At 39.6% G+C, this 17,503-nt stretch overlaps 1 protein-coding gene and 1 pseudogene across 1 annotated transcript; both read right to left on the bottom strand.

Annotated features, from left to right (window-relative positions):
- Window positions 1–1,326: 1,326 nt before the first annotated feature.
- Window positions 1,327–5,277, bottom strand: LOC116030223 (annotated as a pseudogene).
- A 10,861-nt stretch (window positions 5,278–16,138) lies between these two features.
- On the bottom strand, window positions 16,139–17,437 carry LOC116028950 (kinesin-like protein KIN-7D, mitochondrial). The gene is made up of 4 exons (XM_031270808.1): window positions 17,222–17,437; window positions 16,778–16,907; window positions 16,584–16,702; window positions 16,139–16,490 (listed from the first exon to the last, which is right to left on the bottom strand). Exons 1-3 carry the CDS (start codon window positions 17,435–17,437, stop codon window positions 16,620–16,622), a joined length of 429 nt encoding a protein of 142 aa, XP_031126668.1. The 3' UTR covers window positions 16,139–16,490; window positions 16,584–16,619.
- Between the last annotated feature and the right edge of the window lie 66 nt (window positions 17,438–17,503).

The raw sequence follows: 17,503 nt of genomic DNA, 5'->3' as shown, positions 1-17,503 counted from the left end.
ACCGCGCGTTTACTTAAGAGTCAAAGTTTTATAATATGGTGTGTTTAGTAACCAAATAAATTATTTATTTAAATGAAAAAAGAAAACTAGATAAACAAAAACATGATACAACGTATTAGCATAAATGTATAATACAATCTTTCTTTTAAAAAAATGTTTCTTTTCATATAAGGAAAAAATCGAGAAACACCGGAACTTATAAGAATCTAGACTTATTACAGCCATCATATAACAAGAATCCGAGCCTAAACTCTATAATGTTGAAATCTTCAGTAAATGTGTAATCCTCCTATAAATATGAATAACAGAACACGTGTAGTTCCACCTAAAAAGAAATTTTGGAATAACAGAACACGTGTAGTTCCACCTAAAAAGAAATTTTGAAGATGGATCTAATAAGATATATATTGGGGGTGCTTGGTAAATAGTTGCTAACTGATTGGGTTAACAGGTTTGAGGTTTGATTAGTTGATAGCATTAGATGATTGTAGAAAGATGTTTGGTAAATTAATTGTTAGCTGAAATAACTTGTTACATGCAAAAATGACTTTCTAAAAAAGTAGTTTTTTGAATTTTAACATTTTGGAACTGATAGTACAAATACCTTTCATCTCATCCATACGTATAGCAATATCAGTAAAGTGTAATATGGATCAACAATTGGCTCCCAATCAATCTCCTTTATTGATTATTCTTGATTAATAACTTAGAGAGAAGGTAGAGCTTGGCTAGGATGTTTCTAGAGAGAGGAGGAGAAGGGAAAAATCCCCTAACCAAAGGGTCCAGTGCCCTTTTTATAGGCCTAGATGTTGACCTACTGATTTTGACCTTGACCCGAATTGTTTGACCCCGACCCGACTACACAAACGGGTACACGGATGTATGGGGAAGGTACAATCAGTGGTATATTCCCTATCAAGAACAATAAGTTGTTATACAAAATTAATTAATCACACTTATATTTAATATATTTAACCAAGTCAAACAGCTAATAATGATCAAATAAGTCAAAATTGGTTGATAAACTAATACTACAAAATTTTATCATGATGTGAATGAATTCCTAGACAACTTTCACTTTCTATCATAAAACATATTATATTCAAATTCCTCCAAATGTCAGTTGTCAAATTGGATACTACTGGTGCAAGTGACACTTTATTTACAGGAAAAAAATGCTGATAAGGATTTCAAAGGAGATTTTGTCCTTTCAATGCGATTCTTTCTGTCTCATGCTATATAAAATACAGATAAAGGAGATGATACAATTCACCCAGAACCAAAGTAACCATGTTTAAGGTTATCTCCATCACCAAGAAGCAAGGATTGCCATCCAAGAGATGGAACCATCAATGTTTAGCTCATTGAAATATACCAAAACAGTCTTACAAGTGTTCTCAAGTGTATCAATAAAAAGATTTAAAAAAAAAAAAAAAACAATTTACAGATCAATCTTTGCTATAGTACAATGTGCTCCACAGATTTCAAACTTGACTCACCATATGAAGGTGGGCAGGTGGCCCTCGTTCTTTATCCGATAATGGTTTCAAAACTCAAAGAGATAGTAAGTGCAGCAACAGCAGTTGTTATGCTACAAAATCGTGGAAGAGATGGGACGAGCCAAACTGATGCTGCCTGTTCTCGGGATCTATGTAGTTGAAATCAGCTGGCTCGGGCTCCACAGAAGAAGCTGAAGGAATGTACACGTCGTCTTCCCTTGTTGAGAGAAAATTGTGGCTGCCCTCGCACTGTTGCAATCCCAACGTTAGTGAAACTCCATTTCCATTTCCATTTCCAAACCTTTCGAGCTCTGGCATGTGGTAAGCAGATGCGGGATACATGAATCTATTGTGGGCTCCACTTGACTGCAGAACTGTATCTGGAAGAAGACTGCTGTCACCAGTGGTGGGCTTTGCAATTGCAACCCCTCCTCGATCCCCCATCTCGTACTGACTATCAGTTTCCACGTGGTCTCCATCTCGGAAAGTGATGCCAATATTTGATTCCACCATTTCTATATTAGGAGCATGATTGGACTTTGGCTGAAACAATTTTCCACTGATGCATGGCTCATCCTCGGGAGAAGTTGCTGGTGGTTGGAAACCTTTTTCCTGTTCATCAAAGGCCTTAGTATCACTTTCTGTTGCTTTTGGTGCAATTTCAGATGAAGAATTAGATTCGAATTCAGCATCAGCAAACTCTTCTTTGTATATTTCTTCAACCATGGGCTTCCATAGTTGCACTCGGGCATTGATGAACCAGTTTGAGACCTGAGCTTATGGAAACATTATGACATCAAGAAAACCGGAAAAGCATAGCAAGTACTCAAGACGTCAATCATTATGGTACATGAATGCATGCAATTAGCATCTTTTTTTCAAGGAAAATTTAAGATTGGCACAGTTTGCCTGGATATGCTAATACTTAAATAATGAAATATGCATACCTGGCCTCTTGTTAGGCCAGTTTGCCTAGCTAGCATCGCTTTATCAGAATCTTTTGGGTAGCTGAAAAAGAAGAACCATTTTAGATTAGCACGAACATGTCTAACAAAATAAGAATGGTAAGGAAAAAGCTATGAAGTACTAAATAACATTTTTGGACTCACGGATGAAGAAAGTGCTCAAACAACCAAGCACGCAGGATTGAAACGGAGCTCTCGGGTAGCCCCCTTTGTGGTCTCCAAGCGTGTGGTTGCATCATACCAAGTTGCTGAAGCGCTCTCTGTTGTCTGAGCTGCTGATCCACGTAACAAAGGCGAGATATTCCAACCCCTTTATTATTATCTGCTACATCTTGGTCGCCAAGGTTCTTTTGTAGTACTCGAATCTGGCCACTTATTGCATCACGTAAACAGCGGAAATGACGGGAGATTGTCAAAAGTGCAAGAGCTGTGTAAGGTTTAGATGCCCCTTCACCAGCTACAACGTCAAATGAAGACACCACCATATGCATCTGATGGTAATACTGTCTGTACCTTCTATCAATCTGTGGCAATTAACTGTGTCAGAAGCCTTGAGAAGTACTCAAGCTTGGATTCATCATAATCAGGTAGAGCAGAAGATAAAAGTTTTTGGATTCCACATATTATATTTTCAATAACATTCCCCAACAAGCGGTTTGGTATAACATGGAAAGAATTATGAATTGAAATGTAAGTTTATTTACCTCATCCTGCATAGAGAAAAGCTTTGCCAGTTTGTTTTGCAGTTCCTGCTTGTCATTTGCCGAGAGCTCATTTGGTTCTTGAGGGTTCGAAGATGATCCAGTCACAGGAGGATCTGAGGATTTACAATTTGAATCAGCATCTACTTCATTGGTACCATTTGCCTCCACTTTAGTAGAACCGCGCTCCTTTACAGCTTTCTTGACATTAACTACTTCATCGAGTAATTGTTGAGCAGCTTTCAAGAACTTAGAGTCTGGGAAAGCCCTCCCAATACTTGGCATCCCATAAGGAGAACAATCCATTTTCATCGACTCATAGCTGCTCGGAAAGCCAGGAAGCAGATACTCCATGGCCCTTGATTGTTTTGCGTGGGAATCATCAATATCCCCAAAAGATCTATTCCCGCCATTGCCTTCACCCGGAATGGATGGAGGACTCAAGAATGACGTGAAGCCTTGAGAAGGATTCTGACACTGACTAGATGCAACTTGAATTCCCGCTGGCATTTGCGTGCCAAGACTAAGGGATAATCCTTGACCCTGCATGCTATGTGCAGTTTGAAGAACATCTAGAGCACCTCCCATGGGGTGGTGCATCATTAGCATCTCATTCCTATTATCTTTCCACATACTCAAATCATGTGCTCCAATCTGCAACCCTCTCGTGTTCGAAATTCCCTGTTGTGATGGGTTGGAGACCGAGGATCCAATAGGCTTCAGTGCAGCCGCGACTTTGCTCCTGAGAGCTCTCAGCAACGGTCTCAGAACATAAACCAGACGAAGACGAATAGTTCATAAACATCATAATATTCCCAGGAACAGCTGGTGCTTCTGAATAAGACCCAGGCAAAGATTCCCTTGAATACAGAAAAGTCGAGGCATCTTTCTGATTGTTGGAACTGGAAAAATAAGTAGCCATCTTTCCTCTAGGTCAACTCCAAAATTCACCTCACAATCAAAATCAGCTCATCACCTTATAAGCCTTAAAGATTCTGATTACCCAATCATAGCATCCTGCAAATTAAAAATGCCCATAATACATCAACAGTTACCCATTTAACACGTGAAAATTTGGACTAAACATTGTATATGAAAGTCCCTTTAACACATGGAAACCTGATTTCTAACCTAGCAGAACTTTGGCAGATAATAACCATGTTAAAGCCATGAATACAAAGGACTGATCAGACCATTTTATAACACATGACAAAAGTTAAAAGATTCACAACTGACATAAATTTCAGGTCAACGTTCAAGAAGGATGGTCTCCTCTTGCAATTGCAAAGAAGAAATTTCATTGTATTTACAGAAAGCTAGAAGAATTTTATGGCTAGATAAACATTCCAGTTGTCCTAAATTTAAGTCACAGCAAAAAGAAATTAGAATCTGAAACTATGAAAGGTTCAATTTCAGCATTCAGCAAAAGAAAAGAGCAAAATTTACAGGAAAAAGAAAAAATAATGATTAAAATATAAAGTCAAAAGAGATAAATAATTGTTTACAGAACACAATACCTGGAAACCTGTATCAAATGTATCTTGTTGGGGAACAGAACAGCTCCGATCTGCGGAACCAATCTTTCTTGTAATTGCCATTAGTTTTCAGTGATTCTGTATAGTCACTGTTAGGTGTGAAAGTCAAGTTTAAGGACCATAAAGTAGAAATTGCCAGATTGAACTGGTAATCTGAAAGTCTACGCCTCGTTGGGTCTAAACTACACGTCTTCCTCAGTCCGTTTTGGGTGCAGCCGTGAACCTCGCTTGTGCTAGATTCTCTCCCGCTTGGTTCAAAAGAAGAACATAAACGGTAATTGGTCCATGGGTAGCAATTCTGTGGAACCCTCTTACCAGTTTCAATTTGTGAGACGAGTCGATTCTTTGATCAATTGGGTCAGGTTTTTTATCTCATTAATCAAAGATGATTCTTCTTACGGGTTAAGACTCATGAAATTGTCTTACACCAATTTTTGTTTTAATCCACAAAGAGATGTCATGTGTATCGTGTAATACCATTGAAAAAATCATGTATGATGGATGATTCGGACTAAAAGAGTTCGACAATTAAAGTTTGAATGTCGTTCATTTCAACCATATTTGATAAGTTTGTTAAGGACTCAAGGGACGAGGATATTTAGTTCACTAGCACAAACTCGACCAATAAGTTAATAGTGTATGAATCTGATGAAATGGACATACACAACCGCTCCCTAGAATCATAAACCAACCAACATGTGACAAGGATGCCAATGAGCAATCAAATCTTAGAACATAGTGGCCTAGGTCAACTCATCATAACATATGCTAATGATAATATATGTACATTTCTTTCTGTATATAAATGAAATGGAATCAACATCAACTCTCCAATGTTACGGAGAGATGATCACTTTGTTTTTTATAAAAAAATATATAATATTAATAGATATTTAGTAGAAAATTATGAGAAAGTAATAAACAATCAATTGGTTTCTAATTTTTTTTGAGTACTACTGACTCTGTTACAATTGGTTTCTAATTAATCACTATTCTTTGTTGTCTTTCCCTCTTTCACACACAACTTCTCATACGAATGCTCTAGAGAGGTAGTTCAATGTCTCGAACCAAGTCGCGTACGAGGGGGATACTGCTCGTGCCGCGAGACGTCGAGAAGTGCTCTCGCGGCACGATCTATGTCTCGAAGGTACGCAGATATGAACGATGTCTCGAACAGCGACCGTTCACCTACTGGAGTTAATGTGATTAATTCCAATCTTTATTTCAGAGTTTATTTCTTGATTAATAGTGGGTGTAAATAGGTTGCTAGTGGTTACAAATGGGAATTAAATGTTGCTAGTGGTTACAAATGGGAATTAAATGTCAGATTTAATGCAATGATCCCTTCTTTCACTACATATTCGTTGTGAGTAGCAGGTTTGAAAAAGACATAAAGACATACACCTTCCTTCACTACATATTCGTTGTGGGTAGCAGGTTTGAAAAAGACATAAAGACATACACCAAGAACACACGAATACACTGTTTTCTCCCTCAAAACCCTGCTCATATTTCCTTCAAGCCATCTGCGTTCTTTCCACGGTTTAGTTCGCCGGGTCCAAGTTTGAGTGCACAAACGGCGGATCGTAGCACGTTTTATCCTGAGAAGCCTAGGCCGCAACGTTCCAGCACCTCGGGAAGCGGCAAATAAGGTTTTAAGAATAGTGACAACACGACTCGTGCTTCCAACCACCTCAAAGTCCATACAGTTCACCCGTCTTCTTCCAAGGCCACTCAACCGAGCGTGGTATCTTCATCGCAAGTAATTGTTTAATCCTACGTGGATTATTTTTCCTTGTAATTTGTTTTGCTTTCGTTTTCCAATTTCTTGTATTTCCGATTGTCAGAGAGAATTTTCTCTAACAGTCTTAAAACCTTATATCTTCTTCTACTCCTTCTGACTTTCGGATTTCTGAAAAGAAATGGAAAACGTATTGCCAGTAGCCAACCTTGGGGATGAAAATCCTAATGTTGTCGAAAACAACAGCAGGGGGAATGGCAACAATGTTGCACAATCCCAGGCACCAGTGAACGTAGGTTCACAAGGGGGTGTCAGTTCGGAGGGGTATATCCCCACGATGAGGGTACCTACGGTACCAAGTGGTTCGGCTGAAAAACCGGATAAGTTTTCGGGAGCATTTTTCAAGAGGTGGCAGCAAAAGATGTTGTTTTACCTCGCTACTCTCGGCTTGTCAAGGTTCTTGACCGAGACGGTTCCAGTGGTTAAGGAACAAGACCCTCATTCTGTAATGGCGGTTGGGCTTTGGAAGGATTCTGACTTCCTTTGCCGCAACTACATTCTGAATGGGTTGGTTGACTCCCTTTATGATGTTTATCGTAAAATTAGTACGGCTAAGGCACTGTGGGAAGCTTTGGACCACAAGTACCGAAGCGAGGATGCCGGGGCCAAGAAATTTGTTGTTGGCAGGTTGTTTGATTTCAAGATGGTGGATTCAAAAACCGTGCTGAGTCAAGTTGAAGAGTTGCAATTACTCTTTGACGAGATTCGTGATGAGGGCATGCCGATTAGTGAAGCCTTCCAAGTGGCGTCCATGATCCACTTGCTGCCTCCGGGATGGAAGGACTTCAAGAACTACCTGAAGCACAAGCGAAAGGAGATGAGTCTGGAGGATCTAATCCAGCGACTCCAAGTCGAAGAAAGAAACAGGACCAGTGATGGTAGAGGACCTCTCGTGGGAGGTGCCAAAGCCAACGTGGTGGAGCACGGGCAAAGCTCCAAGAAGGCCAGGAAGGGCAAGAAAAAACTGGGTCCGAAAGGTGGTGTTTCCAAGGGCAAGTTCCAAGGAAAATGCTACAATTGTGGCAAGATGGGCCACAGGTCGATGGAGTGCAAGGCTCCAAAGAAAAAGAACAAGGGTTCTGAAGCCAACATGGTTGGTGATATGAGCCAAAAAGTGGTTGATATTAGCCTTTCGGCTATGGTCACGGAGGTGAACCTGGTGGGCTCCAACCCGCGCGAGTGGTTCATCGACACCGGTGCAACACAGCATTTATGCTGCAACCGGGAGATGTTCAGCACCTTTGAAGCCATTGAGGGCGAGAAGGTCTGGATGAGAAATTCTGCTCAGTCCAATGTTGAGGGCGTGGGCAAGGTGATTCTGAAGATGACTTCCGGGAAGGAACTAACATTGAATAATGTTTTGTATGTTCCGGACCTTAGGAAGAATCTTGTTTCTGGCTCGTTGTTGAACAAGCATGGATTCAAGATGGTCTTCAAATCTGACAAAGTAGTTTTGTCAAAGTTAGGGATGTTTGTTGGTAAGGGCTATGTAACTGACGGGCTTTTTAAGCTTAATGTAATGCCGATTATCAATAAAAGCAAAGTTAATTTCGTTTACTTGCTTGAGTCTTCCAATTTGTGGCATGGTAGACTCGTTTACTTGCTTGAGTCTTCCAATTTGTGGCATGGTAGACTAGTTTACTTGCTTGAGTCTTCCAATTTGTGGCATGGTAGACTAGGTCATGTTAATTTGTCTTCCAATTTGTGGCATGGTAGACTAGGTCATGTTAATTTAAATTCTATGCGTAGATTAATTAGCATGAACCATGTTAATTTAAATTCTATGCGTAGATTAATTAGCATGAACCATATCCCTAATTTTCAAGTTAATACAAATAAATGTGAAATTTGTGTTGAGGCAAAGCTAACGAAAACTCCCTTCAAATCGGTTGAAAGGGAGACTGGGCCACTAACGTTGGTACATAGTGACTTGTGCGATTTTAGATCGATTCAAACGAGAGGTGGTAATAAATTGTGCGATTTTAGATCGATTCAAACGAGAGGTGGTAATAAATATTTTAATTTTAGATCGATTCAAACGAGAGGTGGTAATAAATATTTTATCACGTTTATCATTCAAACGAGAGGTGGTAATAAATATTTTATCACGTTTATCGATCAAACGAGAGGTGGTAATAAATATTTTATCACGTTTATCGATGATTGCACACGATTTTGCTATGTGTATTTGCTAAAGAGCAAAGACGAAGCCAAGAAAAAATTCATTCTTTACAAGGATGAAGTGGAAAACCAACTTAATCGAAAGATTAAAAAGGTTAAAAGCGATAGAGGTGGTGAGTACGAAGTACCTATCGGTGACTTAAGCGATAGAGGTGGTGAGTACGAAGTACCTATCGGTGACTTCTGTGATAGAGGTGGTGAGTACGAAGTACCTATCGGTGACTTCTGTGCTAGAGGTGGTGAGTACGAAGTACCTATCGGTGACTTCTGTGCGAGAGGTGGTGAGTACGAAGTACCTATCGGTGACTTCTGTGCGAGTGTTGGAAAGTACGAAGTACCTATCGGTGACTTCTGTGCGAGTGTTGGAATAATACACGAGCGTACTGCACCTTATGCACCTCAATCGAATGGTATTGCCGAACGAAAGAATCGTACATTGAAAGAAATGATGAATGCGATGCTTATAAGTTCGGGCCTACCTCAAAGCATGTGGGGTGAGGCGATTTTGACAAGTAATTACCTTCTGAATAAGGTACCTCACAAAAAGCTCGATAAGACTCCTTATGAGCTGTGGAAAGGTAGGAAACCTTCCTACAAATACCTCAAAGTGTGGGGGTGTCTTGCCAAAGTTTTGGTTCCAACACCAAAGAAAATAAAGATAGGTCCAAAGACGGTGGATTGTATCTTTATTGGATATGCACACAATAGTAGTGCTTATAGGTTCTTAGTACACGAGTCCCATAATCCGGATGTACATAAGAACACTATAATTGAATCAAGGAATGCAAGTTTCTTTGAAAATGTATTTCCTTGTAGGTCTAATGAAAGACCAAGTACGTCACTTCGAGAGGTCGAGAGACCTAGTGCGTCACTTCGAGAGGTCGACAGATCAAGTACATTACTTCGAGAGGTTAGCATACCTAGTATGTCACTTCGAGAGGTCGACGGACCGATTATGTCACTTCGAGAGATGGACGAACCAGGTACATCACTTCGAGAGGTTGATGTTGCTATGGACAATGGTGTCGGGCATTCTAAGGAAATACCCGAGCTTGAGCCGAGACGTAGTAAACGGGCGAGAGTTGAAAAATCATTTGGTCCCGATTTTCTAACTTACTTATTAGAGTATGATTCGAATACTCTAACTTGTTTGATAGAAAATGAACCAGATTTTCTCTCTTGTTTGATTGAAAACGAACCTCGGACTTATAAAGAAGCTGTGACTTCTACGGAGGGTCCAATGTGGAAGGAAGCGATCAAAAGTGAAGTGGATTCTATCCTACAGAATCACACTTGGGAACTTGTTGATCTTCTTTCAGGTTGTAAACCTTTAGGATCTAAGTTGGTCTTTAAAAGGAAAATGAAACCGGATGGTTCCATCAAGAAGTATAAGGCTAGACTTGTAATCAAGGGTTACAGGCAACGAGAAGGCCTTGATTACTTCGATACATATTCTCCTGTGACGAGAATAAACTCCATTAGAATGATCCTTGCCATAGCCGCTTTGCGGAGTTTGGAAGTTCATCAAATGGATGTAAAAACAGCTTTCTTAAATGGTGAGTTAGATGAGGAAATCTATATGGACCAACCCGAAGGGTTTGTGGTTCCAGGCCAAGAAAAGAAAGTATGTAAATTAGTTAAATCGCTCTATGGTTTGAAACAAGCGCCTAAGCAATGGCACGAGAAGTTTGACCATTCGATGTTAACTAATGGGTTTAAAATAAACGAAAGTGACAAATGTATCTACGTTAAGGAAACGGTAGATGGCTATGTCATTCTTTGTTTATATGTGGATGATATACTCATCATTGGTAGTAATGATCGAATGATCAAAACCACCAACAACATGTTAAATGCAAGATTTGACATGAAGGATATGGGTTTGGCTGATTTAATCCTCGGGATTAAAATCATTAAAAGACCTGATGGTCTTGTGTTGAGCCAATCTCATTATGTTGATAAAATCCTTGAAAAGTTTAACAAGGATGATAATCAATTGGCTAATACACCATNGGTGGTGAGTACGAAGTACCTATCGGTGACTTCTGTGCGAGTGTTGGAATAATACACGAGCGTACTGCACCTTATGCACCTCAATCGAATGGTATTGCCGAACGAAAGAATCGTACATTGAAAGAAATGATGAATGCGATGCTTATAAGTTCGGGCCTACCTCAAAGCATGTGGGGTGAGGCGATTTTGACAAGTAATTACCTTCTGAATAAGGTACCTCACAAAAAGCTCGATAAGACTCCTTATGAGCTGTGGAAAGGTAGGAAACCTTCCTACAAATACCTCAAAGTGTGGGGGTGTCTTGCCAAAGTTTTGGTTCCAACACCAAAGAAAATAAAGATAGGTCCAAAGACGGTGGATTGTATCTTTATTGGATATGCACACAATAGTAGTGCTTATAGGTTCTTAGTACACGAGTCCCATAATCCGGATGTACATAAGAACACTATAATTGAATCAAGGAATGCAAGTTTCTTTGAAAATGTATTTCCTTGTAGGTCTAATGAAAGACCAAGTACGTCACTTCGAGAGGTCGAGAGACCTAGTGCGTCACTTCGAGAGGTCGACAGATCAAGTACATTACTTCGAGAGGTTAGCATACCTAGTATGTCACTTCGAGAGGTCGACGGACCGATTATGTCACTTCGAGAGATGGACGAACCAGGTACATCACTTCGAGAGGTTGATGTTGCTATGGACAATGGTGTCGGGCATTCTAAGGAAATACCCGAGCTTGAGCCGAGACGTAGTAAACGGGCGAGAGTTGAAAAATCATTTGGTCCCGATTTTCTAACTTACTTATTAGAGTATGATTCGAATACTCTAACTTGTTTGATAGAAAATGAACCAGATTTTCTCTCTTGTTTGATTGAAAACGAACCTCGGACTTATAAAGAAGCTGTGACTTCTACGGAGGGTCCAATGTGGAAGGAAGCGATCAAAAGTGAAGTGGATTCTATCCTACAGAATCACACTTGGGAACTTGTTGATCTTCTTTCAGGTTGTAAACCTTTAGGATCTAAGTTGGTCTTTAAAAGGAAAATGAAACCGGATGGTTCCATCAAGAAGTATAAGGCTAGACTTGTAATCAAGGGTTACAGGCAACGAGAAGGCCTTGATTACTTCGATACATATTCTCCTGTGACGAGAATAAACTCCATTAGAATGATCCTTGCCATAGCCGCTTTGCGGAGTTTGGAAGTTCATCAAATGGATGTAAAAACAGCTTTCTTAAATGGTGAGTTAGATGAGGAAATCTATATGGACCAACCCGAAGGGTTTGTGGTTCCAGGCCAAGAAAAGAAAGTATGTAAATTAGTTAAATCGCTCTATGGTTTGAAACAAGCGCCTAAGCAATGGCACGAGAAGTTTGACCATTCGATGTTAACTAATGGGTTTAAAATAAACGAAAGTGACAAATGTATCTACGTTAAGGAAACGGTAGATGGCTATGTCATTCTTTGTTTATATGTGGATGATATACTCATCATTGGTAGTAATGATCGAATGATCAAAACCACCAACAACATGTTAAATGCAAGATTTGACATGAAGGATATGGGTTTGGCTGATTTAATCCTCGGGATTAAAATCATTAAAAGACCTGATGGTCTTGTGTTGAGCCAATCTCATTATGTTGATAAAATCCTTGAAAAGTTTAACAAGGATGATAATCAATTGGCTAATACACCATTTGATACAAATGTTCAACTAACCAAGAATCACGGAGAGTGTATCTCTCAAGTAGAATATGCTCGGGTAATTGGTAGTTTGATGTATCTTATGAGTTGTACAAGGCCGGATATTGCCTTTGCTGTTAGTAAACTTAGTAGGTATACTAGCAATCCCGGTGTGATTCACTGGAAGACAATAGCAAGGGTTATGAGATACTTGAGGTATACTCGTGATCTCGGATTGCACTATGTGAGATATCCTGTTGTACTTGAAGGGTATAGCGACGCTAGCTGGATATCTGACATTGTACTTGAAGGGTATAGCGACGCTAGCTGGATATCTGACATTAAGGATTCTAGGTATAGCGACGCTAGCTGGATATCTGACATTAAGGATTCTAAATCCACCGACGCTAGCTGGATATCTGACATTAAGGATTCTAAATCCACGAGTGGTTATGTGTTTACACTAGCCGGTGCAGCCGTTGCATGGAAATCCTCCAAGTAAACAGTAATAGCTAGATCCACAATGGAATCAGAAATGATTGCCTTGGACAAATGCTGTGAAGAGGCTGAATGGCTACGCCATTTTTTGGAAGATATTCCAAGTTGGGAAAGACCTGTACCTCTAATTTGTGTGCATTGTGATAGTCAAGCAACAATTGGGAGAGTTCAGAGTCATATGTAGAATGGTAAGTCTAGACATATGCGTCGTAGACATAACACCATTAAACAACTCCTCGCAACTGGTGTTGTCTCGATTGACTTCGTGAGGTCAATAGACAATATAGCGGATCCGCTAACCAAAGGGTTGAGCAAAGAAGTTGTCGAGAAGTTGGCACGAGGAATGGGTTTAAAGCCCTTGGACAAAGAATTCCATAATGGATACCCAACCTAACTGGCACCTAGGTTCAATGGGACAACTAAATTATGGAATAACGTGTCACTGTGGGGGTCCCCGGACTCCCTACCACTCCTCGTTAAAACAGTGACTCCCGATTGAGGCTAGCACACCAGTGCTTTAATGATTCGAATGTATTTGACATATGCTATGTATGCAATGTCAATTGACATATGTTGAGTTGCGGGTAACTCGAGAAAGAATCACCTATGTGAGAGAGAAGTGAGGGTCGCTTCAAAGGAGAATTGAAGGGGCTTTAATTCTTTAGAAACTCTTGCAGAACCAGGAACGGTGACCCACGACCAAAATGGGCACAGTCATGAGAACAAACCGTGGTTGGAAGGTTCCTGTGTGAGATTTGTCAATGTCTACACAAACAGCAGTAAGTTCAAAGACATCACGTTCTACCGTACAGCTAGTAGAGTACATAGATCTCATGAGGCAAGGTTCAAAAGGTTACATCTACCTTTGCTATGCAGGAATCAACCGTTGAACGCAGTTGTTTCCGTTTTCTAAAATACCCTTGAAAATCATTTTCATTCATGTGGGGGATTGTTGGAAAATTGAACTAAAATGGCATTTTAAGTGGCCATTTTGTGGTATAAATATTTGCGGGTCCACTTCCGATTTTGGGTCGGGTCAAAGTGGATTCGGGTTCTTCGTTCTTAGACGAAGAAATCGATATATTATACGCTCAAAATGGATAATGGGTGAATGAGAAATTGATTCTCAAAGTAGACCCATTTGAGATGGAATTCAAGTGTGGAAAGCTTATGTAGCTTTGTCCCACATTGGTTTGGAATGAACTTTTGCACCACTATTTATACAAGGGACTTTTTATGACTAAGTAACTTGTATAGCATAGATGCTCTCTCTCGCGCGCAGGGGGGGTGCAAATCAAATTCCAAAATGAGTTCGAAAGGCTTGAACTCGTGTGCGCCGGCACCTGCGTCCGGAAAAGTGGCAGACCTTACGGGCTAAGTTATGTCTCGAACCGGGGATATCGCGCAGCCCTGGCAGACCTTACGGGCTAAGTTATGTCTCGAACCGGGGATATCGCGCAGCCCCGGGTCGGCGCGCGCGTTCGATGTCCTCGAACCGGGGATATCGCGCAGCCCCGGGTCGGCGCGCGCGTTCGATGTCTCGCGGACGCTATGTCTCGAAGGTACGCAGATATGAACGATGTCTCGAACAGCGACTTTGGTGACCTCTCGATTGCGACCGTTCACCTACTGGATCCGTTCAAAAATAACTCTTAATATTACGGAGTTAATGTAATTAATTCCAATTCACCTACTGGATCCGTTCAAAAATAACTCTTAATATTACGGAGTTAATGTAATTAATTCCAATCTTTATTTCAGAGTTTAATTCCAATCTTTATTTCAGAGTTTATTAACGATGTCTCGAACAGCGACTTTGGTGACCTCTCGATTGCGACCGTTCACCTACTGGATCCGTTCAAAAATAACTCTTAATATTTTCTCTAACAAAGTCTTGTTTATATAGGCACTGATCGAGTCTCACTGTAGGCAGTATTGACTCTTTTGCTTCAACAAGTTAAAAAAGTATAGATAAATAAATACTACAATGTAACAGAGTCACAGTAGTACTATAATTGAATTTTTCTAGTCTAGGTGTTATTAATGGTTTTGGGTTTCAGGAAAGACGGGCATTGTTGTTTTGTAAGGAAGACAGGGCAATTCTGTGCAGGGATTGTGACTTGCGAATGCACAAAGCTAATGAACACACCCAAAAACACAACAGGTTTCTTTTGACGGGAGTGAAGCTGTCTTCTTTCGATGTGCCCAACCAGCTGGCTTGTTCGCCTTCCAGTGGATCTGAATCCAGTGCCGTCAGCTATACAACTCAGACCACAATCGCGGGATCGGCTACTACTTATGAAACGTCAAATCCGCAAGTAGTTGAGACGAGCCAAGAGGGATTGGTTTCTGATACGAGTAGCATATCGGAGTACTTGCTGGAGACTCTTCCCGGATGGCACGTCCAAGATTTTCTTGATTATCCCTCATCCGATCCTCAACCACCTACGACTTCTGTAAGCTTTGTCTTAATTTGCCTTTTACAATCATGGCTCTTAACGAGTTGACATTTATTCACTGCTGCAGAGGTAATTTGCAAACTGCAAACTATGCTAATTTCCAGTGAACTGAGGATCGGAGACGCCTTGGTTGGTTAGAAGATTTTCGTGGTTTTTTGTTTCTTAGCTTGTTTTTCCTACCCCATTGTAGTAATAACTTGTCAACCCAACTTTGGTCTGCATTAACGTAAAGTTGTACCGAGGCCAGTAAGTCATGGTTTCCTCGTGGGAGAGATTCACATTTATTATTCCACCTCTCACGTGAGGGGACTAGATTTTTCCACTGATTTGCACACCAGAATTTTTATGCAGATGGAGTATTTATTATCTCCAAAAAAAAAACCCTTAAATGTTGATAAATTTGACAAAATGAAATCTCCTTGTTAATGCTTATTAGATCTTCACACAATTATGGGGCGGTCGGTAAATAACGGTTAGCAAATAGGTGATTGGTTAGTGGTTAGCTAATTACAAAAAATATGTTTACTAAATTAGTTGATAGCTGATTACATACCAAATGGATTTCTCAAAAATTTTGAATTTTAATGTTTTAAAGCAATAAACTGTTATAAAAAAACTAATTTATCAAACACTCATATTGATTCTTTAACCAAATCAAACAGTTAATAATGGTCAAACAAATTAAAATTAGTTAATAGATTAACTATTTTACCATGTCATGTATATATGACGTGTGTATATATATAACTAAAAGCAAAAAGGTGTGCTATAATTTATCGTGTATAATTAATAGTAAAAGACAGTATGACGTGTAATTCATATACTAATATACAAAAATTATCTGTGTACAACCAAAAACAAAAAGCATGACATGTAACACAGTGATATACAAATTTCAGAATTGAGAGCAGTAGAAGAAATCACCATTAATGGCATTTAAGTTGTTCTTATGTACATTAGACATAAAGTTCCAAGATCACACGATTGAGAAGCATATAAGCTTTCCTCAAAACTCATCTATTGATATTTTGGTCTTTCCTTGTTGCTTCCTTTGGTAGTCGGTGGAAAGATGTACAAGAAAAAGCATTTTAGTACACAATTACATACAACTCAACCAATCAAAGAATTGCACAATATGAGGTACACTCATAATGAGCTCCTGCAACAAAACAGAGAAGTGGACCAAAAATTAGTTGTTTTAATTCACAATATACAAATAAAAATTCAAATATCATATCCCCAATCAAAATACCTCTTTTCAATCATTTGGAGGGCTTAAGTGCAACTTCTAGGTAAAAGCAAAAATCCTATCTGCAATTTTTGTCCGGCATATTGGACACTCTGAACATGCAAGGGAGCACGACTTGCACACTGCAAAATTTTGCACATTTAGGTACCCTACTTGCAGCATAGAAGAAAATGAACAAAATACGGAAGCCTACTTACAGCAAAAATGACGACAAGGAAGAAGCATAGCTGCAGTTGGTGATTCAAAACATACTTTACACACATGTGAATTTGCATCTCCATTCCCCACATACCTGTGCTCCTTTTCCTTCATCTCTTGCATTCGAGCCTGGGAGTATATACACAAATAAAAATAATTAAAAACATCGACAACATATTACTCCGAATTATCCTTTATGCAAGCCCATAATGCACATTAACAGCAACAGTCACGATGTTTAGTTCAGCAAATACAGAATTTCCTTAAACACAACATATTAGTAAAGAGAAATTACTTAGTGCTAGTTAGTTATTCTTTTACAGGGAAAACAATAAACTGCTCCAATCATGACTCCAAAAAGAAAAAGTGCAAGAAATTAAGTTTGCAATAAGATAGACAAGAATGGAGAAATATCCCCAAATGTAGAGACAATAATAACTTACCTTGAGGCGAGCAACAAGGGGTTCTTCCTTTGGAATGTCAGGAGGTGGAGATAGATGATCAAGGGCTTGGAACTCAGTGCTGACAGGATCCTTGCTATCAATATCAGTATTTTTTGGATCATATATACTGTCCACTGCATCACTTTGTCTGTCATTTGTCTTTGACTCCTCATTAGTACCGTTTTCTTTCTTCAGCTGAGCAACTAATACCCACATACTTAATCCATAAACCTTCCAACTCTGAAAAATAACTACTAAATACATTATGAAAATAATTGGCCT

The sequence above is a fragment of the Ipomoea triloba genome, chromosome 9 (genome assembly GCF_003576645.1).
Source record: "Ipomoea triloba cultivar NCNSP0323 chromosome 9, ASM357664v1".
In the NCBI taxonomy this organism is placed as follows: domain Eukaryota; kingdom Viridiplantae; phylum Streptophyta; class Magnoliopsida; order Solanales; family Convolvulaceae; genus Ipomoea; species Ipomoea triloba.
Note: the sequence above shows the minus strand (reverse complement) of the source record. Positions and strands in the feature narration are given on the sequence as shown.

Coding starts and splice junctions, on each gene's coding strand:
- LOC116028950 (XM_031270808.1), bottom strand. CDS start 17,437: ATGTGGGTATTAGTTGCTCAGCTGAAGAAAGAAAACGGTACTAATGAG. Junction 16,908..17,221: donor CCCTTGTTGCTCGCCTCAAG/GTAAGTTATTAT, acceptor ATATACTCCCAG/GCTCGAATGCAAGAGATGAA. Junction 16,703..16,777: donor TCCTTGTCGTCATTTTTGCT/GTAAGTAGGCTT, acceptor AAAATTTTGCAG/TGTGCAAGTCGTGCTCCCTT.